The sequence below is a fragment of the Thalassophryne amazonica genome, chromosome 18 (genome assembly GCF_902500255.1).
Source record: "Thalassophryne amazonica chromosome 18, fThaAma1.1, whole genome shotgun sequence".
Lineage (NCBI taxonomy): Eukaryota > Metazoa > Chordata > Actinopteri > Batrachoidiformes > Batrachoididae > Thalassophryne > Thalassophryne amazonica.
Window position 1 is genome coordinate 69,608,177 of NC_047120.1, and position 24,172 is coordinate 69,632,348.

Below are 24,172 nucleotides of genomic sequence, written 5' to 3' on the forward strand. Positions count from 1 at the left end.
ATATATATATATATATATATATACACACACCCTGCCATTTTGTCCGGGGTCACCACAGCGGATAGAGATCTGCACTGATATTTGGCACAAGTTTTACGCCAGATACCCTTTCTGACGGAACTCCAGTGCAACCTGGAGAAACACACAGCCGCTGGTGTTCCAAAGAGGTCTCCTATCCAAGTATTTTTTTTTGTTGTTTTTTAAATATCTTGATCCACACCAACTTTTAATTGTATCATCAAAATGTTTGGGACCTTTTGTTTGAATGTTTACAAAGTTTAGTGTTATAACTTTAGATACACACCAATCCATTTCAGCATTCTATTGCTCAAGATTTCCATGAGTGTGCAAGTTTCAGCTTCCAGACTTCCTGCATTTCAGAGAAAGTCGTTTATTAGGCAGCTAAGACTTTGTGTGTGTTGCTCCCAGTAGCATGCAAAGACCTTTTACAGGTGGCACAATATTTTTTTTTTTTTTTAAATTGTAGAACACTGGCTCTGCCAGTCTGCATTACAGTTTCTGCTGTTGGATCACTGTGTGTTTACATGAAGAAAACCAAACACCCAGAGTGCAAATAATTAAAGTTTGTTTGACAAGTCAGTGTCTCATGCTGCCTGGAAGAACCTGTTTGCTAATGAAGATCCAACATTAAGTTTTTAATTTTTTTTTTTTTTCTCAAATCACACAAATGACGTCAGTGTTGAAACAAAATCACATTCGGAACCAGATGCTCTATTTATTTCAGGGAAAAATGAATCCACAGAGTTTTTTTAATATCATTTATATACATACAAATATGTAGAACTACAATAAACATTTTGTAAAAAATACAAGATACAATGTTATAGTGCACTGTACAATGTCACTGTTCCCAACATTCCTTAAGGGAACCTTCCTTCAGGACACATGCCCTTTCAAAAATGCATTTTTTCTTCAAAAAAAAAAAAAAAAAAAAAACGAACAACTGTTCTGCACATTAGAGACTTTATTAGGGAGCCTTGAAGTAGCTGGTAAACTTGTTCCACATGAGTTCTGCCGGCAAACGTGCACTCAGCTTTACCACAGCACACCTTTTCCGTACGGCGTATAACAGACTGTAGTGACGACAGGTAAACTTTTGGACACAGCACGCCCCGGCTATTGCAGTAAATTGTTTATCTCATACATTATTGCCTGCAATTACAACTGTCATCTACCTGATGACAAACACCAGCTCTTCATGGATAAAAAAAAAATAAATATAAAAAAAAAAATAAATAGTTAAGTCTAAGCACAGTCTGGTCACAAACATCAATGCCTGTAATGTTACATCCTGCATGTTTGAAAAGGGCTTTGGTTTCACATTTCCAAATTGTCATCCGCCCCAACTGTAACGTCAAACGCAGAGAGGTCTTCTTCTGAACTCGGCCAACAGCGGGGCGGTGAACTGAAACCTTCTAAGGGAATAAATATTAACAGATCTATGCATGAACAAGCCTTTTGTGCCTTTTCAGGCCATGGAAGCTTGAAAAACCTTTGCTGCACACAGCACAGACATATGGCCTCTCACCGGTGTGCGTGCGCATATGCAGGGTGAGAAAGCAGGACTGCACAAAGCCCTTTTCACAGATGGTGCACTTAAACGGCCGCTCGCCAGTGTGGTATCGCCGGTGGATCTTCAGCTCGGAAGCAGACCTGAAAGACTTGTCACAGTTGTCGCACTGGAACGGCCGCTCACCCGTGTGAATCAGCGTATGTCGCACCAACGCGTCTTTGCCGAAGAATCCCTTTCCACAGTACTCGCATGGGAAGCGGAAGCCCTTGTGATGGAAGTTGTCGTGTTTCAGGAGGCACCTCCTGGAAGTGAAGGTCTTTCCGCACTGGCTGCAGGCGAACGTCGGGGAGGGTTTCTCGATGACTGGCATGCCGGACTGATGCACACGTTCCACATGTCGGGTTAGAGTCACGCCATGCCTGAACTTCTTGCCGCATTCCCAGCATAGGTACGGATAGGCTTTAGTGTGCTTTTTCTGATGCTCCACCAGATCAGAGTACGACCTGAACCTCTTGGAGCAATGAATGCACTGAAAGGGCTGGTAGCCGGTGTGTTTCCACTCGTGTCTAATGAAACGCTTCAAACTGTGAAAAACCATTTTACAGTAAGTGCAGATGAACGGCTCGGTGGGATTATGAACGTCGAGATAGTGCTTGTGAAGAGATCTAAACACGGGGAAATTCTGCTCGCAACGGTTGCACTGAAAGGGCGTGTGCGACTCCTTATGCATCGCCAACGCTTCGGAGTCACGGACCAGTTTCATACACACCTCACAGTACAGCGGGTTGTGCGTTTGTTTGTGGGACTCCAACGTTGACTTGTACTTGAAGGCCTTGTCGCATTCGTCGCACTTGAAACAGTGCTTGACATCCTCCGGTTTCTCTGGATCAACCTGCTGCTCATTGTAACAAATGTTCCTCAAGTGATACCGAAAAGTCTGTTTGCACTTGAACTCGACGCTGCAGTGAGGACAGTAGAAGGGACCATCCAGCAAACCCTTGTTGCCTTCAGGGCTCAGCTGTTCAGAGTCTTTTGAAGATCCTTTATCTGCAGAGGTGTAATCTGGGTCCTCTGCACTGTCATCTAACGGCATCTCTTCATTGGCTGCCTCATCAGCAATCTCACCGGAAGATAAGTCACCCTCCGCTGATGTCAACTCGTGCTCCTTTGCTTCCTTGTCGCTTGTTGCCTTCTCCAGATTCTGCAACGGACATTTGTGTTGTCTTAAGGAGCGCAGGCTCTTGTAGAACCGCAGACACTCCGGACACTGGTAGGGCAGCTGGACTGAATGCTGTGTCATGTGCTGCAGCAGGAAATCAGCATCGCTCACCACCGTGCCACACTCTTTACATGTTCTGGCTTCGACGTCATTGCTGGTGGAACTCTGTGACCTGAGAAACCTTTTGGGGCCGCTGCTACCGCTACCACCACCCTGCATCTTCACTGACTTCCGCCACTGCGACAGGTATCGCTTCATCTTGAGACCCCGGTTCTTTCGCACCGGTCTGCCCTGCAGGAGGCCGTACTCTGAAGCGGCATGCCGGCCCCTCACTCTGCTTTGCATGTGAAAATCTTCATTCATGGGTTGTTTCCTTTTCCTGCCACGTTTCTTTGGCTTGATCGCCACCCCGTCGATATTGGTCACCTGGCCGTCCTGTCCAATAAGCATCATCCCAGCGCTTTCGTGGTGGTGACTGTCTGCCACTTCACCCTCACTGGCCTCAGCACCTTCAGTGGTCGATGTCACAATCACAGCATCAACTTCTGATTTTATGTCGCTGCCCAGACTAAACTGCTGGTTTTGTGCACATTCCTCAGACTTTCCGGGCACCTTCACGAACATTTCTTTGTTCTCAGACTCCACCTCCATTTCTGTGCAGATTGCATACATGAGGCCACTGTCAGTGTCAGTTTGTTCGCCGACGATCACAACTCTTTCCACAGGAGGGAGACAGAGGGCCGACAGGATGCCACTCTCAACAATGTACGAATCTGAAAACAAAGAAAAATACTTCAACTGGCAAACAGAACTCCTTTCAGATTTTTTAAAAAATAATAATGAGTGCAGCTGATGCAAGTGTTTGCTTTAACAAATGAAATGCATCCCTATAAAGAAGTGGAATCTCATGATGCTTGTTAGGGTCCTTCATGCCTGCATCCCTTTTATTCATGTAATGATACAAACCCACCCAATAACAGAATCAACACGAGCACACAGTCTGCACAAACCCACGGCACCGGGGGCAAACATGATCATCAGATCATTACCAAAGTAGTTATTACACTCAAGATTTATTATTATTATTTCAAAACAAAGTCCACTGCAGTGGCCTTTTCACCCCAAACTCAATAGAGGGTATGCAGTTACATCATCAAACCATGTGCCTTCTGCACTGAAACCAACCATACTAACCACTTGGCCACCACCCCTACTTTTCATACCAAAGTAACTTTCTTGAATGATTGTCATTGTTTTATCATAAATGTAGGAGGATTGTGCGTTTACTGACATTCATTCACACAGCACTGGTTCAGCTTTAACAACTTAATACAACAGCCTCACGGAGCTCAGACAGGCTTAAAACAAACAGATAAAACTGTCTGACTCACTACTTTTGGATTTTAAAACTGTTTGATTCATGTTGTCACAATGTGGACTGTTTCGTTATCCACCTTGTGAGATCCAAAAACGCAGTTCACGATCGAACACAGCTAGATGTCGCTTCGTTTACCATTCAGCATGGTGGGACACTGCTGGCTTCTGCATTTGATGACGTCACGTGCATACCCCTCTATAGTCCTCTTGGGGTCAATATAGCTAACACACACATCAAATCTGTTGAAAATCAGGCAGTTGAAAAAGCAGCAATTGCGCTCACATGACTGTATAAAGATATGAATGCCAGTACCGGCAAGCATTTACTAATAGACGCCAATATTTTCCCATCTAACAGCTTATTGAAGGACTGCACAACAAGAAGTTCAGCTATTTCATTCTGCGTTTATATCAGACATTTCTGATCAGGTTTAGGATGTCAATCATTCTGATTATAAACAGATTGATTGAGGAGCAGGCAAACTTAGCTACTGAATAATTTATATCCTGTGATTGGGGTCATTATGATTCTGAAAATCTCACCGGCATCCTCCAGCTGGCCCACGACCCTTGGAGAGTCCAGCAGCATTTTGAGCTCGTCGGGTTGAGCCACAGTCTCCATGTATTCATTCAGAACAGACGAGGCGTCACTGAGCAGAGAGGCAACCTGACAACAACAACATGAAGCAACAGGCGTTTGAGTCATAAATTCTCCAAACATTAATTTTCCTAATGTACCCAAAGAAGCAGAGGAAAAAAATCCTTTTATTTCTGACATCCAATGGATAAAAGTGCTCTGAAATCAAAACATCTCACCTATAAACACACACACACAAAAGCTCAGAATTAAACTGACATCCAAGTCATGGCAACACTAGTGACATCAAAATATCAGACCTTTAACGTGGCTTTTCCAATATTTTGACTAATTTCAAACAACACTATGGGATCATATTGGAGACAAGTTCACACCACCTGAAAAGTCTAATAAACAGTCTGTTTTTCTGGAGCCACACCTGGAGCATACCTGATGGAGAGTTTGGGTGGGAAACACCTTTTCTAGTCTGGACAGAAACAGCCACATCAGTGTCTGGATGGCTTTGTCATATGTGGGGCCAAAGTCTGCTGGGAAAACATCCTGGAACACAAAAAGGAGAAGAAAGTTCATAAATAGAAGTCTTTCAGAAAGCGCTGTAACTAGGTTTAAGGATATGATTCCTTCTTTATGTTCTCTAATGCCATATACCAACACAGTGCAGAGTAGCTACCTAAACTCTGTAAGGGAGATAGAGTATCTCGTCAATAGTTTTACATCCTCATTGAAGACAACTTTGGATGCTGTAGCTCCTCTGAAAAAGAGAGCTTTAAATCAGAAGTGTCTGACTCCGTGGTATAACTCACAAACTCGTAGCTTAAAGCAGATAACCCGTAAGTTGGAGAGGAAATGGCGTCTCACTAATTTAGAAGATCTTCACTTAGCCTGGAAAAAGAGTCTGTTGCTCTATAAAAAAGCCCTTCGTAAAGCTAGGACATCTTTCTACTCATCACTAATTGAAGAAAATAAGAACAACCCCAGGTTTCTTTTCAGCACTGTAGCCAGGCTGACAAAGAGTCAGAGCTCTATTGAGCTGAGTATTCCATTAACTTTAACTAGTAATGACTTCATGACTTTCTTTGCTAACAAAATTTTAACTATTAGAGAAAAAATTACTCATAACCATCCCAAAGACGTATCGTTATCTTTGGCTGCTTTCAGTGATGCCGGTATTTGGTTAGACTCTTTCTCTCCGATTGTTCTGTCTGAGTTATTCTCATTAGTTACTTCATCCAAACCATCAACATGTTTATTAGACCCCATTCCTACCAGGCTGCTCAAGGAAGCCCTACCATTATTTAATGCTTCGATCTTAAATATGATCAATCTATCTTTGTTAGTTGGCTATGTACCACAGGCTTTTAAGGTGGCAGTAATTAAACCATTACTTAAAAAGCCATCACTTGACCCAGCTATCTTAGCTAATTATAGGCCAATCTCCAACCTTCCTTTTCTCTCAAAAATTCTTGAAAGGGTAGTTGTAAAACAGCTAACTGATCATCTGCAGAGGAATGGTCTATTTGAAGAGTTTCAGTCAGGTTTTAGAATTCATCATAGTACAGAAACAGCATTAGTGAAGGTTACAAATGATCTTCTTATGGCCTCGGACAGTGGACTCATCTCTGTGCTTGTTCTGTTAGATCTCAGTGCTGCTTTTGATACTGTTGACCATAAAATTTTATTACAGAGATTAGAGCATGCCATAGGTATTAAAGGCACTGCGCTGCGGTGGTTTGAATCATATTTGTCTAATAGATTACAATTTGTTCATGTAAATGGGGAATCTTCTTCACAGACTAAAGTTAATTATGGAGTTCCACAAGGTTCTGTGCTAGGACCAATTTATTCACTTTATACATGCTTCCCTTAGGCAGTATTATTAGACGGTATTGCTTAAATTTTCATTGTTACGCAGATGATACCCAGCTTTATCTATCCATGAAGCCAGAGGACACACACCAATTAGCTAAACTGCAGGATTGTCTTACAGACATAAAGACATGGATGACCTCTAATTTCCTGCTTTTAAACTCAGATAAAACTGAAGTTATTGTACTTGGCCCCACAAATCTTAGAAACATGGTGTCTAACCAGATCCTTACTCTGGATGGCATTACCCTGACCTCTAGTAATACTGTGAGAAATCTTGGAGTCATTTTTGATCAGGATATGTCATTCAAAGTGCATATTAAACAAATATGTAGGACTGCTTTTTTGCATTTACGCAATATCTCTAAAATCAGAAAGGTCTTGTCTCAGAGTGATTGCTGAAAAACTAATTCATGCATTTATTTCCTCTAGGCTGGACTATTGTAATTCATTATTATCAGGTTGTCCTAAAAGTTCCCTAAAAAGCCTTCAGTTAATTCAAAATGCTGCAGCTAGAGTACTGACGGGGACTAGAAGGAGAGAGCATATCTCACCCATATTGGCCTCTCTTCATTGGCTTCCTGTTAATTCTAGAATAGAATTTAAATTCTTCTTCTTACTTATAAGGTTTGAATAATCAGGTCCCATCTTATCTTAGGGACCTCGTAGTACCATATTACCCCAATAGAGCGCTTCGCTCTCAGACTGCAGGCTTACTTGTAGTTCCTAGGGTTTGTAAGAGTAGAATGGGAGGCAGAGCCTTCAGCTTTCAGGCTCCTCTCCTGTGGAACCAGCTCCCAATTCAGATCAGGGAGACAGACACCCTCTCTACTTTTAAGATTAGGCTTAAAACTTTCCTTTTTGCTAAAGCTTATAGTTAGGGCTGGATCAGGTGACCCTGAACCATCCCTTAGTTATGCTGCTATAGACGTAGACTGCTGGGGGGTTCCCATGATGCACTGTTCTTTTTCTTTTTGCTCTGTATGCACCACTCTGCATTTAATCATTAGTGATCGATCTCTGCTCCCCTCCACAGCATGTCTTTTTCCTGGTTCTCTCCCTCAGCCCCAACCAGTCCCAGCAGAAGACTGCCCCTCCCTGAGCCTGGTTCTGCTGGAGGTTTCTTCCTGTTAAAAGGGAGTTTTTCCTTCCCACTGTAGCCAAGTGCTTGCTCACAGGGGGTCGTTTTGACCGTTGGGGTTTTACATAATTATTGTATGGCCTTGCCTTACAATATAAAGCGCCTTGGGGCAACTGTTTGTTGTGATTTGGCGCTATATAAAAAAAATTGATTGATTGATTGAAATACAAAACATCGAAATCCCTTAGCTGTCCATACAAATAATCAAGGTTCATGCGGTTTTGTAGAGATGACTTTCTGTGATGATATATCAGGGGTGGGCAACTTGTTCCAGAAAGGGCCAAGCGGGTGCAGATTTTCTTTGCAGCCACTGAGTCCACCAGGTGATTTCACTGATTAATATCACTTTGAGTAGATGGAATCAGTTGCCCACCCCTGAAGCTGGTATGATGGACAGGAAGTGTGTTAAACACAAACATGCCACTCTGCAGGAGGACACTTTAAAAGATGTGCAGTCTACAGCTACAACATCAACTCAGAAACGATTACAAATTAATCAGAACTATGCAAACACACCTGCAGGAAAATGTACAAAACTCACACAGCCAGCGTGTACCTGGAAAAAGTTTTTTCTCTCTTCGGGATCTCTCAGCAGAGTTTGTACAAGGTTCAAAAAATGTGAGTCAGATGCTTCTTGATCTGCATCAGTCTGTAGCAGAAATGTCAGAGGTCATTTTATGACAGTAAAAATCAGTAATAAAATCTGAGCAGCAGACTGAAAAAAAAAAAAAAAAAAAAATACTAAATCCCAATGAATATAAATAATTCTACCTCCACGTTCCACAGAGCTCTGAGGCTCTGCAATCGATCAAGATGAGGTTGAATAATCTGGAGGTTGGCGGTGTCCTCAGAACGACACAGCTCCAGGATCAGCTGGAAGAAAAGATGAAGAAATAAAACAATGTTAGGATTTAATAATAAAATAAAAAAGAAGCTCAGAGCGGGCCATGTCTACTCCTCGTATTCAGTTTGAAACTAAACATGAAGACAGATTTCTCCTGAAACCAATTCCTTTATGTCCATTCATGTTGCGAACGTAAAGAGGTAAAAAAAAAAGAAAAAAAAAGAAGAGCATTTTCAGGTTGCTTCCCCCATGAGATAAGCACATCTGATGCAACTTTGCAATGACTTGACTTGCTAATAAAGGGTGTGGCTGTCTTAAGTACACCTTACATACTGTACTCAGCTTCATGACTTAAAGTTTGTCCAAACTGTCCATGTGTTCATCCCAGGACACTGCTTTTCCACACATCTGAGTAATCAGTGGACATCAGATCCATAAACTACTAAATTGTTAGTTTTCCATCATTTTGAACTGCTCTCCTTTAGTTCAGTGCACTGTCACACATGTAACAGAGCAGTGTTCTCCAAGCACTGGGCCATGGACCAGCACTGGGATGCACAGAAAGAATAAAAAACAGTTTTAAAAAATTCTATTTATTTTATTGACATTACTCTGCAGGGCATTAAATTTTGGAAAAATGATCACCTCCGTCCATGTCTCTATCATGCATTTGGAGCAATCACAGTTTTTACTCATGCAAAGGCAAACCCACAAGCTAACCCGACCAAACAACGAGTAAAATAAAACAAACAGTGCTAGAGAGCTTCTTTGAAAAGGAGGAAAGACGCAATAATGAGACAGCAGAAGACTCCAAAACTGTCAACAACAAAAGCCGGGTCACACACACAGTTGATGTTAAAATTCTAAAATTGCAATCCACAAATAAGAGTTGACAGCAGCTTTGCCATTTTTAAGTCCAGTTTGCAGCAACAGATTAAAATAATAATAATAACGATAGTCAACAGCTGTCTCAGCTCACTCCAATTACTTTTTAGTTTGAAAGAGGAGCATTTGAAATCTTCAAGCCTGGTTGACACTGACTTTGGGGCAGTGGCACAACATTCGGGGAACCCCTGACACAGCATTTCCAAAAAAACCATATTCATTAGTTGTTTTTTTTTTCTCCCCGCCACATAGTGCAGCAGATAACAGAGCAGGGGGGGGGCCCAAGTTCAGTCGAGAGCCACCTTCCTGACACTCTTAGTTGTCTCCCTGCTCCAACACGCCTGAATCCCATGAAAGACTCATTAGCAGACTTTTAATGAGCCTTTCATTGGATTCAGGTGTGTTGGAGCAGGGAGACAACTAAGAGTGCCAGGAAGGTGGCTCCAGAGGACCGAACTTGGCCACCCCTGATATAGAGGAATCCTTAAAATGGTGATACAAATGCCAAAGTTGGCTCAAATACTCCTTAAACGTTAAAAACTGAGTATCCACTTGAATTTTCAATAGGCGGTGGCCGGGTAGGGGTCAATTGAAGAATTACTTTGGGGTCAAAATTTAAAAATGTTCCAATCTTATTGAAATATATACCACATTATTTGTCTGAACATAAATATTCCAAAAAGGTATAATTTGGACTATCTATGACTGAATGTTATGGGGTAAAAACAGCAAGAATGGTGACAAAGGTCAGCTTTAGTTTGTACAGGAGTCAGAAGTTAAAGTGGCTCCAAATATTGTAAAATGTGATGCAAATTATTGGTTGAGGTAACAGGGTTTCAAAAAGGAATAATTTGCACCATGTGTCATGCTTAGTTATCATTTTACAGGCTAACATATGTCACATAGAGTCCTATGGACATCGACATTGTTTGACATTTACTTTGCAAAACAGTCAAAACTATATACAATTATAGACTTTTGATGAGGTGTACCCGTGATTATCCTGACCAGGTCCGCAGAATCACGGGTACACCGAAATTAAAAGTCTATAACTGTTTTATTATATAGGAAACAAGAAAATTGGGAGTTTGTCAAACATACTAAAACTGACAAATCAATCTCAAGTTTCAGCTCTTTATTATTACTGTCATACTGCACCAACAGGTCCAAAATACTTCATGAGCACAATCTCTAAAGCCCCTTTCACACCGGGGCTGCCTCGAGCTTCCTGTGGTGTCATGACGACGCAGGAACATCTGCATCAGGTGCGCGCAGCAGTGGGCAGACAGAAGGTGAGAACACAGCCTGCAGGTTCTCTGCACAGAGGAATCAGAGTGCAGTTTGGCTGCAGACAGACTGTGCACTCTGATTTGTCTTCTAGTTTATATTTGTGCTGAGCTACAGGTCTGCACTCTGAGTTCTGCTGTAGTTTATCTTTCCTACTTTGACCGCGAGATGCGCGTTAGAGCATGACACGGGAGTGGATTTTCACTCCCGTCCCATCCCGCTCCCGTATGTCTCGCGCTGTGATGATCAATCAGGGACTGAATATGTAGTGACGTGGAGATGTCTGGAGTTTGACTGAAGATGTGAACATGTCCTGTATCTGGTAGCAGCCTGTGAGCAGGATTTATGTCTCTTTTGTCCTTTATTTCACAATTATGACAGAGTTTTTGGAGCGAGCAGCAGCACCACAGCAAGCAGCGGAGTTTCTTTCTCTTCTTATTTTACATGCGTGCGCGAGCAAATCGTCTGTGGAGAATATTTTATTAATTAACTACACAGATGTATAATAAAGCAAATGGTGACTGGTTTCTAAACACAATTATGACAGAGTTTTTTTTTTGAGAAAGAGCAAGGAGCAGCCCTGCAGCAAGCAGTGGAGTTTCTTTCTTTCTTCTTTTTTGTACGTGTGCGCGCGAGCGAATCGTCTGTGGAGAATATTTATTAATTAACTACACAGATGTATAATAAAGCAAATGGTGACTGGTTTCTAAACACAATTACGACAGAGTTTTTTTTTAGAAAGAGCAAGGAGCAGCCCTGCAGCAAGCAGTGGAGTTTCTTTCTTTCTTCTTTTTTGTACGTGCGCGTGCGAGCGAATTGTCTGTGGAGAATATTTTATTAATTAACTACACAGATGTATAATAAAACAAATGGTGACTGGTTTCTAAACACAATTATGACAGAGTTTTTTGGTGGAAGAGCGAGCTGCAGCAAGCAGCGGGGTTTCTTTTTTTGTTTGTTTTTATTGTTTACCTTTGAGAAATTGGTGAGAACTGAAATTATTAATCAAGTAGGTGCCAACTTGGACCCTATGCAATTTGCCTATAGGCCAAATAGAGGGGGTCGAGGATGCCACAGTCACTTAATGAACTTACTTTTCAGACACCTTAAAGGGAAAGGTGCACATGCCAGACTTTTATTCATTGACTTTTCTTCTGCTTTTAACACAATTCAGCCCCACATTTTAGCCTCAAGACTTTTAGAACATTTTAATCTAAGTTGCAATCTTGTGGGCTGGATTCTGAGCTTCCTCACTAACAGGACACAAAAAGTTAGAGTAAATGGGGTCTTGTCTGATCAGACCCAGTCCTCCACCGGGACACCACAAGGTAGTGCTATCTCTCCACTTTTGTATATTTTATACACTGATCTCTGCAGAAGTTGGAGGGATAGGAGAACTATTCTTAAGTATGCAGATGACACTGTTATTGTCAGCTTGCTACAGGACAGTGAGGTTGGCCACGGTCCTGTTGTTGATGATTTCTTGGATTGGTGTGAGAAGTCTTTTCTACAGATGAATGTATTGAAGACTAAAGATATGGGCATTGACTTTAGGAAGGGTGTCCACAAACATGGAGTAACTCTCCTAAAAGGTCAGGCTGTAGAAACTGTGAGCACCTATAAATATCTGGGTACTGTTATTGATGACAAACTCACTTTTGAGTCAAATTGTGAAGTGGTGTGTAAAAAAGGTCACCAGTGCTTGTTCTGTTTTAGAAAACTGGCATCCTTTCACATTGACAAATCACTGTTAACTATGTTTTATCGTTGTTATATCGAATCTGTTTTATCTTTTTGTTTGGTGTCATGGTTTGGAAATTTGTCAGTTAAAAACAAAAACAGTCTGAATCAGATTGTAAAATGGGCAGGCAAAATTATTGGAGGAGAGTCACAGCTGTATCCAACCTCTCTGTACATGAGGCAGGTCCAGAGATTGGTTGAGGCAGTTCTAAAGGACGCCTCACATCCTCTTTTTGAGCAGTTTGAACTGCTCCCTTCAGGATGGAGGTATAAAGCTCCTTTCTGCAGAACTAAGCACTACAAGAGCACTTTTATTCCTGCTGCTATTAGTGTTCTTAACAGATGACTTTGAAAGTATATTTAATTAATTTATCTGCTATTTTGCATTGAGATGGCACACGCTTTGTGACTTTCTTCTGGGTGCAATGCTATTGGCCTGTACTTGCACTGCTCATTGTATTTTATATTTTTATTTTATTATACTTATGGTATTTTTTTATCGGTATTTATGTGTTATGTGATTGTTATGAATGGAGTGACTCACTGCCAAACCAAATTTACCTTTTGGTACAAATAAGTAACCTTGACCTTGACATGTGCGCGCGTGAACGGGACAGTTGGTCCTCAAGTTGGGTCCTGCAGAGGCGGAAGGACCGCTGAAAGCAGCCGTCATCCAGACACAGCTCCTGGAGCAAATAATGATACTCTCTGTATTGGGAGCTTTTCACAACAACTCACTCCGTGTGATCAAGGTCCGTCATGTTAACTTGACGGACAACCGGAGCCGGTGAGCGGAATGGAAGCTCCTCCTATTTGATGACGCACCGGGGCGAATTTTCGCAGCAAAAGCAGAGTGACACACCGGGCGAAGGAGGCGCGCCCGTCGCCACGCGACCCCTGCGAATTTGTAGCATCTGATCGCGCCCGGTGTGAACGCGTTTTGGTTGTTTTAAATAGATGAAAATCATCATCTATTTTTGGCATTCCCGCTCCTGCCTGCTCCCGTTCATTTTTATTCCCGTCCCATCCCAATCACGGGATTGATAAAATTTTGACTCCCATCCCGCAGGAATCACGTGACCCACGGGAATTCCCGAAAAATGTCATCCTCTAATGCGCGGGAGAGATGCGCATGAACAAACTGTCTGTGAGAATGTGGAGATGTCTGGAGTTATACTTGATGTGGACATGTCCTGTCAATCAGTCTGTGAGCAGGACTTTTATGGACTGTATTTAAACACATTTGTGAGAGAAGACCGAGCCGCTGCAGCCAGCAGCATTTTTTTTTTCTGTGCCCTTAGTTTTTACTGCATTGTGTACACGGCGTAGTCATGACGACGCACAACACAACTTGAAGCGGGCCAAAGTAGGCGTTGTATCGCGTTATCTGATTGGTCGTTATCGATAGAAGGCGTCGCTCGATTGGCTAGCACTACGCTGCACGCGAGTAGGGCTGTCACAATTATTACAATATTCGTCAATCGATTATTTTTCATATTTGCGATTATTTTTCATATTCGCAATTACCGTGAATTATTTATTTTATCCACAAAGCATAAAACAACTCAGAATCTGACGTCATTGTGCTGCAGCCTCGCTCTCGTCTTAAGGCGGGACAATAACATGGAGGCTGAAGAGCGATCTGTCCTGCCGTTTGGATAAGACGGCCGATTAAAATAGTGGCCATCTTCTTCAAAAGCCGTCTAAAATGCGGAGCTGTCGGTGTGTGTGTCTGTGTGCGCGCGCACACGGAGTCAACAGGCTGCATACTGGGAGGGAGGGGGTGCGTGAGGGAGATTACTGAATGCAGGCGCGACATGTCACAGTCTGAGAACCATCAGTGCGCGCGGAACAGAGAGAGGATTTTAACCCGAGTGAACAAGTAAAAAAAAAAAAACAAAAAAAACAAAACGTGAAGCTGCTTTTACTTCTCTCTGAACTCTCTAAAGGTGTGATTCTGCCGTTACCGTCCTGTTCACACCATGTGCGCGTCGTATGCTGAATTTATGAAATCATGAGATGAAATAAACGGTCAAATAGCTTTAAAAACATATTTAAAAAATGAGAATATATGAATGAACTGAGCCACAAAAAACAAAAACCCCTGACATGGAGAAGCTGTGGTGATGTTCAGATGCACAGATCACAAAAAGCAGGTGAGAACTCTGAACTTTAACAGCTGTTATTTTCCAAAGGTATTTATTTGTTCAATCTTGAGCTTAATGCAGTGTTTAAGCACAAAATGTGACTGATGAGGAGAAACAATTTCAGAAATGCAACAGAAACAACCACAAATCGAAAAAGTTGGAACTGTATGTAAAATGAAGATAAAAATAAAAATGTTGCACCATTCCCAGTTTCTCCACTCACAGAAGCCAAACATTCTTCCAGAGTTGTGTAATTATACTACAATAGTAGAATATAAAGGGGAAAAAAAAATAGACAATATATTCGTCAATCGCAATTATTTGTCTGACAATTAATCGTCTCCAGAAATTCCTAATCGTGACAGCCCTACACACGAGGTGTACTCTGCTTTACCAGCCGTCAACTCGGCATGTGGTACAGCTCAGAAAGTGGCGAATGGGACAATCAGAAGTTGGCAAAATCACGTACCATATAATAACTCTATTCCTATTAGTTAATAGTTTGCACCACTTTTTTTTTTACCAAAATTGGAGCAACTTTAACTTCTGACCCCTGTACAAACTGAAATTGACCTTTGTCACCATTCTTAATGTTTTTACCCCATTAACATTCAATCATAGATAGTCCAAACTATACCTTTTTGGAATCTTTGTGATCAGACACATAAAGTAGTATAGCTTTCAATATGACTAGAACATTTTTAAATTGTGACCTGTGTATAATTCTTCAACTGACCCCTACCTGGCCGCATATTGAAAATTCAAGTGGATACTCAGTTTTTTTCAAAAGACTCATGTCTAAGGATTATGTGTGCCAATGTTGGTGCTTGTTTCCAGAAATGAACAATTGTTACAGTTATCTATTCCACTAACAGGTCTGAACACAAAAGGCCTCCTACTTTTCCTTACCCGCGCTCTGAGGCCCAAAACGAGCTCAGCCCTCTGCCTCACAGATAAGAGTTGAGGAATGATCTCTGTGACCATGAAGACAAACTCCTCCAGCAGCCCATAATCCAACACGATTTTCTCCACAACAGTCTGCCAGATGGCAGCAGAAACCAGGCGAATTGGGGAGACCAGCAGCCGCAGACAGGAGAGAGGAAGAGAAGAACCTGAACACACACACACAAGTTTTTTAGCCTCCTCTTTTTTGATCAACATTGCCAAAACAGATCTGATACAGATCTTGCACGGGATGCCCATCCTGACACTCCACATTAGATAAAAAATGGGCACACCAAACTATCTGACATAATTCAAAGAAATTCCATCTGCTGGAATGTAATGTTTGGAAGCTTGTCCAAATCTGTGCTCAGGAGGATAGATTCCATTTGCTGCCTTTATTTTCCCTTCATACTTTTCCTTAGCATCCTTGTTCAACTTGTTTGGGTATAGAATCTTGCAATTGTTCTCATGGTCTGAAAGTCCTTCAGGTGCCTTTTGGCAAACTCCAGGCGGGCTGCCACGTGACTTTTACCGAGGAGCGGCTTCTGCCTGGCAGACATGGGGCAATTACATTGAAACTGTAATAATTATTAATTATTTTTTTTTTGCAATTCTATGATTACAGTTGGAAAGATAGATTACAATTACATTATGATTATATTTCAACAATTACAATTAAATTACAATTACTAACAAAAGAATAAAGTCAATTTCTTCTTAAATATGTTTATTGACAGAAATGCATCAACTTCTTATTGTGTTTCCTAAACAGTCGTTCCTGCAAACATGCACCAAGTGACACTGGACAGATGCCCCACTGAAGCAGAGGTAGGTGGAACTGTCCTAATGCCTAATGTCCTAATGCCAGAAAAGATTTGAAAATTACAAGTTCTTTTTGCATTTCTCAAACATGTCTCTTGAAGGCTGTATCAATTTGCAAGTGTGGCGAGGCCAGACTTACCAAGATGGGAAGTTTTATCTGGTGAGGCTTCCAGTAGACAAGAATGTCTAAAGGCCACCTGACACTTGCACGACTTTGATGCACGCACTGTGTCCTGCAGGAGAGTAAACTCGCCGTTAAATGGTGTAGACTGAACATGAGAGGGATGCCAGAACGCGCAATAGCGCAAAGAGAATTTTGAAATGTTCAAAAAAATCTTTCATGCATAAATGCCATTTATGAAATGTGAAGTGGTAGTGAACGCTGCACACCAACGCTATGTGCAGCTCGTCGAGTAAAGAAGTGAACAGTGTGAGTGGTTGCATCAGCGCACCGCATTACAGTGCAACTCGTCTGAATGATTATAACGAGATGTTAAATCTCTCGTAAACATACTTTTACAGCTGCATACAAGAAGGAACCTCGTTCAGCGCGCACACGAGCAAAGCATGCATCTGGAGTGCTCCTCTGTGATTCCGGAAGTGATTAGAGCATTTTTCAACAGCTAACTCAGACAGAAAATGATTAATCTGCTACAAAATAATTATTTTATGCACACAGCATTTAGCACACAATGCAGGGCAGCCAGTGGAACAAAGCAGGTGGGATCATCACGAAGTGCATGCAAGTGCGCGGATCAAAGTCGTGCAAGTGTCAGGGCACATTAAGGATCAGGGCTGCAGAGGCTCACTAAGAAAGCAGGACTTTCTAACAAAGAAATTCTCTTCGTGCATGTCTGCCCTTTGTTTTGGCTATTGATAAGGGGAGGTGATGTTCTCGTGGTTAAGCGCTGGGCTTGAGACCAGAGGATCCTCGGTTCAAATCCCATCTTGACCAGAAAATCACTAAGGGCCCTTGGAAAAGGTCCTTAAGCCCCTAGTTGCTCCTGGTGTGTAGTGAGCACCTTGTATGGCAGCAACCTGACATCAGGGTGAATGTGAGGCATTATTGTAAAGCGCTTTGAGCGTCTGATGCAGATGGAAAAGTGCTGTATAAATGCAGTCCATTTACCATAAGAAAATGTTCCATCAATTCATAGTCAAAGCAGTTGTGAGGGATGCTTGGAGGGGCATTTGTTTTATTGTTCTGGACAGGTGTTAATGTTCATAAATGTAAAGATGCCCTGACACTTGCACCACTTTGATCCGTGTACTTGCACAAGCTCTGCCGTGCAGGAGAGTAAACTCGCCTCAAACTCATCATAAGCCATTGAAAACGGTGCAGTTTTGTGCACGTGTGCAAAGAAAATTTTGAAATGTTCAAAATCTTCATCACGCATTAATTATGTGAGCTTCAAGTGAACATTGCGCAAACAATTCAAAAACACTGCGCGAGTGCGAGTGATTATGTAGGACTGCTTTTTTGCATTTACACAATATCTAAAATTAGAAAGGTCTTGTCTCAGAGTGATGCTGAAAAACTAATTCATGCATTTATTTCCTCTAGGCTGGACTATTGTAATTCATTATTATCAGGTTGTCCTAAAAGTTCCCTGAAAAGCCTTCAGTTAATTCAAAATGCTGCAGCTAAAGTACTGACAGGGACTAGAAGGAGAGAGCATATCTCACCCATATTGGCTTCTCTTTCATTGGCTTCCTGTTAATTCTAGAATAGAATTTAAAATTCTTCTTCTTACTTATAAGGTTTTGAATAATCAGGTCCCATCTTATCTTAAGGACCTCATAGTACCATATCACCCCAATAGAGTGCTTCGCTCTCAGACTGCAGGCTTACTTGTAGTTCCTAGGGTTTGTAAGAGTAGAATGGGAGGCAGAGCCTTCAGCTTTCAGGCTCCTCTCCTGTGGAACCAGCTCCCACTTCAGATCAGGGAGACAGACACCCTCTCTACTTTTAAGATTAGGCTTAAAACTTTCCTTTTTGCTGAAGCTTATAGTTAGGGCTGGATCAGGTGACCCTGAACCATCCCTTAGTTATGCTGCTATAGACTTAGACTGCTGGGGGGTTCCCATGATGCACTGAGTGTTTCTTTCTCTTTTTGCTCTGTATGCACCACTCTGCATTTAATCATTAGTGATTGATCTCTGCTCTCTTCCACAGCATGTCTTTTTCCTGATTCTCTCCCTCAGCCCCAACCAGTCCCAGAGGAATGGTCTATTTGAAGAGTTTCAGTCAGGTTTTAGAATTCATCATAGTACAGAAACAGCATTAGTGAAGGTTACAAATGATCTTCTTATGGCCTCAGACAGTGGACTCATCTCTGTGCTTGTCCTGTTAGACCTCAGTACTGCCCCTCCCTGAGCCTGGTTCTGCTGGAGGTTTCTTCCTGTTAAAAGGGAGTTTTTCCTTCCCACTGTCGCCAAGTGCTTGCTCACAGGGGGTCGTTTTGACCGTTGGGGTTTTTCTGTAATTATTGTATGGCTTTTGCCTTACAATATAAAGCACCTTGGGGCAACTGTTTGTTGTGATTTGGCGCTATATAAATAAAATTGATTTGATTTGATTGCGTCAGCGCATCGCATCAGAGTGCAGCTCACCTGAACAATTATAACGAGATGTTAAATCTATCATAAACATACTTTTTCAGCTACTCACAAGAAGGAAAGAATATGCAACTTTTTTACCAAGCTAATTATAATATAAACATTACAAATAATTACCTTTTTACACTGTTCCGAATGCGTTCACCACCTCATTAAGCGCACGTGCACGAGAGAGACAGAGAAAAGCAGCAGCTAGAGCAGTCCTCTGTGATTCTGGAAGCGATTAGAGGTGTTTTCAACAGCCAACTCAGAGAGAAAATGATTAATTTGCTACAAAAAAATTATTTTATATACACAGTGTCCAGTGCACCACGCAGGGCATCCAGTGGAACAAAGCTGGGAACACAGCGGGTGGAGATTGTCACGACGAAGTGCGTGCAAGTGCGCGAATCTAAGTCGTACAAGTGTCAGAGCACCTTAAGATACTCATATGTTTTTAAGTTGGAGGCTACATGCATTCCTATTACGATGATAATCAGAGCTTATAGTCGGTCTGCCATGCACTATTGTGTGACCAGTGAAATGTCACACAATCAACTTGCATACTGTTGGTACTAATGGAAAGGAAATCCTCTCAACAAATTTGTTGTTGAACTATTTAAGATAATCAATTTTATTTTAGCGTAACCTTGACATAATTCTCACAATTCCATTTTTTTCTCCAAAGATTACAATTAAATTAATTCAGGGAGGCGATGGTCTTGTGGTTAAATGTTGGACTTCAGACCATAGGATCCTCGCATCAAAACCCAACCAGACAGGAAAATCACCAAGGGCTCAATTCTATACTAGGGTCCTTATTCACGCAGTTGCTTCCAGTGTGTAGTGAGTGCCTTGCATGTCAGCAAGTGTATTTGTGTGAATGGGTGAATGTGAGGCATCATTGTAAAGCGCTTGGAGCTTCTGATGCAGATGTTTCTGTGTAGGTGCTATATAAATGCAGTCTATTTACTAGTTTTACCCATTTTGGAATAAGGCTGTTAACATAAAATGTGGAAAAAGTGAAGTGCTGTGAATACCTTCTGGATGCACTGAACCTAAAACACTGAAAGGAAAAAAAAAACCCTCACTATGCAAGCCTGGGATCATTTCAGAATAAAATATACGAGGACAATTACTTCTGCATTAATGTGTTTATCCCTTTAATGTTGCAGCAGCAACATGTGGAACTAACTATTATCAGCAATAGGCTGCTCCTCCCAGAAGTAGGACCAGCATTACCAAGAACTCCTTTGTCCCACAAGTCATCGAGCTGTACAACTCAGAACTCGGGGAGAGGAGTAGCAGGAGGCGAGGATAGGGAGGACAGGATGAGATGAGAGTGGGATAGAGTATGCTGTATAAAGCTCTGTCATTACAGTGCAATCTTTTTGTTTATTCAGTTTGTACTGTTTTAGCATTTTTTTATTTTAACTGTTCTTATTGATGCTGTGCTACAAACAGAATATTAATTTACCTGAGAGACCTTGCCCAAGGTTCTAACTATCTTTGTGGTTTTTTTTTTTGCACATACACTGCTGTTTGGCTTTTTCTTTTCATCGCTGAGCAAAAAGGTCTTATTGATAACACTTATTTTATTTTGTATTATTCATATTAATCCACAAAGTAACCAATAACTAAAGTTGTCAGACAACTGCAGTTAAGTAAATGGAGTACAATACTAGGGTTCATAGTGAAGTCACCCCAATGAGAACTCACCCCAGGTAAAGTCATCCCAGTCGGGGTGAACTCACCCCACTCTCGTACCGCAATATTTCAATTCTGATATGCTCATGTAATAAATTATTTATACACACCAGTGGCATAATATACTGTTCTTACTCAAGTTTTGTTACCAAGATGATGTTTTTAGGTAGAAGAATGTAATTGCCAGGTAAAAAGCCCACTGATGGGAGAAGCAGGGAGCGCTGCCCAGGCCTATACATCACACTGGCAGGTCCCAAATTTTAAACTAGTCATTCTTAATTATAAAAAAAAAAAAAAAAAGCATGGATAGCTGGAGTGGTGTGACTTCACTGAAAAAAGTGGGAGGACTTCCCTTGGACTGGGGCGACTTAACCTAGGGCGGGTTCTGTATAGTGACTTCTCTCGCTACCCAAAACTTGCCTCTAAGATAAACAGTGCACAAGTATAAAGTAGCAGAACATACAAGTATACACAAATACCTGAAATACTGTGCTTTGGTAAAGGACAAGAATAAATGCACTTAGTTCCCACCAAAAAAATACACAGAGGAAAACAATGTAGTCAATGTTGCCAGGTCCACCCTTTTCCTGTGGAATTGGGTTACTTTTGAAGCGTTTCCTGGTGTAAAACTACTGTATGCAAATTATACGGTTGCCCGTTGAGTGTTTTCAAGACCGTCCTTTTTTTGTTATAATATTGGCCTATTTTCGTTTTGGGGTGGGGGGAGGTGGGGGGCGCTGTTGTTGAGTCGGTTTTTATCAAAGAAACCTGGCAACCCTTCTTGTGGTTAACGTACGATGACTGTGTTGGCTCTCAGTTGTCCAGGTGGTTTCCATAGTAGAGAAGCTTGAATCTTCGACTGGACTGGGTTGCTTGACGCGAGGACGTTTCGCTTCAAATCGCAGAAGCTTCCTCAGCTAAAACTCTTGTTCTGCTGGTCTGACTTCTGTCTTGACTCTTGTAAAGAAGAATAATCAAGAAGTCACAATGTGACTTCTTGATTATTCTTCTTTGTCACATTGTGACGCCTTGATTATTCTTCTTTACAAGAGTCAAGACAGAAGTCAGACCAGCAGAACAAGAGTTTTAGCTGAGGAAGCTTCTGCGATTTGAAGCGAAACGTCCTCGCGTCAAGCAACCCAGTCCAGTCGAAGATTCAAGCTTCTCTACTAACTTACGATGACGTTAAGGCTAAGCTAACGTTAACGCGCATCCTGAAACTTCACGCTTTTCAGTTCAAAATCGTGCAGTTAGCTACGCAAAGTCCATTATAGAACATGGGGATATGTCCCTACGGGTCAATAAGGCCTTTGAAATGTGTCAGGTTGTGGATTATTTTATTATTAATAAACAAAATCAGTTATACTCCCCGCGCGCGCAACACGGTGCGGCCTAAGCTAATAAACCACAAAATGCTCCAACACTTACCAGGTAACTGTGAAACACATCCGTCCATCGTTTTAATAATCAATTCGTTTTATTTACAGTGCGGGAAAAATAAGAAAAAAAATAACTCGATCAAAGTCAGACGTATATATTTAAGTTTACATCTCAGAGAGCAACTGGACGGACGATGTCTTCTTCCCACAAATTACAGGCGACTCATGTGCGGGAAAGCAAATTTACGCGCATTACTGCCACCGCATGGACGGGAGGCTGGATTTAAACGTCAAAAATTTACGACGGATTTATATGTAATTTTCTGTGGACAAAATTATTCAAAATCTGCTGGAAGGATTTCCTTCAAACGTGGTACGAATATTCATTTAATATAAATGTAGAAGTGATAGTCATGCAGTCAAAAACATGTTTACTTACACATTTCCATCGTGGGGTGTAGAGACCACAGGGTATGCGTCACCCCTCTATGTCTTTCATTTAATTTTATTGCACATTGATTGAATTTAATTTCACAAAATTTTCCTTTTAGTCTGGATGTTTGAAGATTACTTTAGTGTTTTTGCCATTATGTCTTCATTTGACCCAAATTGCTGTCTAATGTGTCCAAATCTGATCCTTGCTGCTGTATCTTCCCCTTTTGTTCCCATTTTCTCTGAATACTGTTTATATTCTGCTTCTTACTGCGTATATTTTTCTCCCCCCCTCAACCATTTCTTCCCTTCTATTAAGATTTAAAAAATATTACAAATGGATTTAATTTCTGTGAACTAATAAAAAAATTCTTTATTGCAGAATTGAAATAAAAGCCAATTACTACCTTTGACACATATATCTGAACAGCAAAAAGATCAGAGTATGATTGTGTGTGTTGTTCTTGCTGTAGGGGCTGGTGAGGTTCAACCTGACCTCAACCTTTGTTGTGATTTGGCGTTGTGTAAATTAAATGAATTTACATGATTCTTGTACATTTATTGTTCATAAAAATAAAACAATAGAATGGGAAATAATTACATATAATTTTAAACTGTTTTTGAATATTAACAGATATAAAACATTCTAAAAGACGTTGAGCACAGCAGTAATAAGATTTACTGTAATCCTCTTACTAATGCAGTTTGATGGACACATTAGCAGTAATAGAGATTTAATTTCATAAGATTTTCTGCTACAGATGTTCTAAAGCTTTAATATAATTACTGGTAAACAAATTGCTGATTCAGTCATTTATCTGCTCTACGCCAGAGAAGATGCAGACAGAAACAAGTTTTCTGAGCGATTTTTCCACATAAATGTCCACCAGGTGGAGATATTGCTCCATTTCAAGAAAACCTTGATCACAGGCTGCTGTGGGATGATGATGATGAACCTGTTGCTTATAGTAGTAGATGTAAAGAAGCATTCCAAGATCATTTACTGCCGACAACAGCTCACACATACCTCTGTCACAATTAGAGATAAATCTTTGCAGGATTATGGAAAAAAACTACACCAATTTTTTTTTTTCAAAAGTTGTTGAAAAGTCAGAGTACAGACCAAAGAAGAAAGCATTAACCTTTGGAGCTGATTTTAACATTTTGAGAGAGGACATTGCAGGGAGTTTAATAACTGGAAAACAAAGAACTTTAAAGTTGAATTTATTAAGTTTTTCCTCAGTGTCAGATGTTTGCACTTCAACACCCAGTGGACATGTTTGTTTACATGCTTTTTATTTTTAATACAGAGACTGAGAAACGATCCAGTTTGAGGTGTTAGCACTCAAGTTTGAAAGTGGATAATTTTGGACTTTTAGTCATATAAGGGAACCAGGGATGGTGGATAAACAGTTAAGCACACTTGTTTGCACTGTGGAAGGTTCCCAGGCTCACGTCCACCTCTACTCCATGTAATGTGGAGTTGTGTCAGGAAAAGCATCCAGCATAAAACTTGTGCCTATTTGACATGTAGCTCCACCTTAGACCTGCTGTGGTGCCCCTGCATGGAGAAACAAGGGAGCAGCTGAAGGGACTTCTTTTTTCAAATCAGGCAATCCAAAAAAATTGACATTGTCCTCTGGGAAATCAC

At 41.2% G+C, this 24,172-nt stretch overlaps 1 protein-coding gene across 1 annotated transcript; it reads right to left on the reverse strand.

The window, feature by feature from the left end:
• Positions 1 to 765: 765 nt before the first annotated feature.
• LOC117531064 (zinc finger protein 569-like) lies at positions 766 to 22,295 on the reverse strand. The gene is made up of 7 exons (XM_034194089.1): positions 22,139 to 22,295; positions 15,548 to 15,750; positions 8,507 to 8,608; positions 8,292 to 8,384; positions 5,158 to 5,268; positions 4,674 to 4,797; positions 766 to 3,526 (listed from the first exon to the last, which is right to left on the reverse strand). The coding sequence occupies exons 1-7, from the start codon at positions 22,164 to 22,166 to the stop codon at positions 1,461 to 1,463; spliced, it is 2,727 nt and encodes a 908-aa protein (XP_034049980.1). The 5' UTR covers positions 22,167 to 22,295; the 3' UTR covers positions 766 to 1,460.
• Positions 22,296 to 24,172: the final 1,877 nt, after the last annotated feature.

Excerpts from the sequence above, each read along its gene's own strand:
- LOC117531064 (XM_034194089.1), bottom strand. The coding sequence starts at position 22,166 with ATGGACGGATGTGTTTCACAGTTACCTG. Across the intron at positions 8,385-8,506 it reads GAGCTCTGTGGAACGTGGAG|ACTGATGCAGATCAAGAAGC; the intron begins GTAGAATTATTT and ends TTTCTGCTACAG. Across the intron at positions 3,527-4,673 it reads GGGCCAGCTGGAGGATGCCG|ATTCGTACATTGTTGAGAGT; the intron begins GTGAGATTTTCA and ends CTTTGTTTTCAG.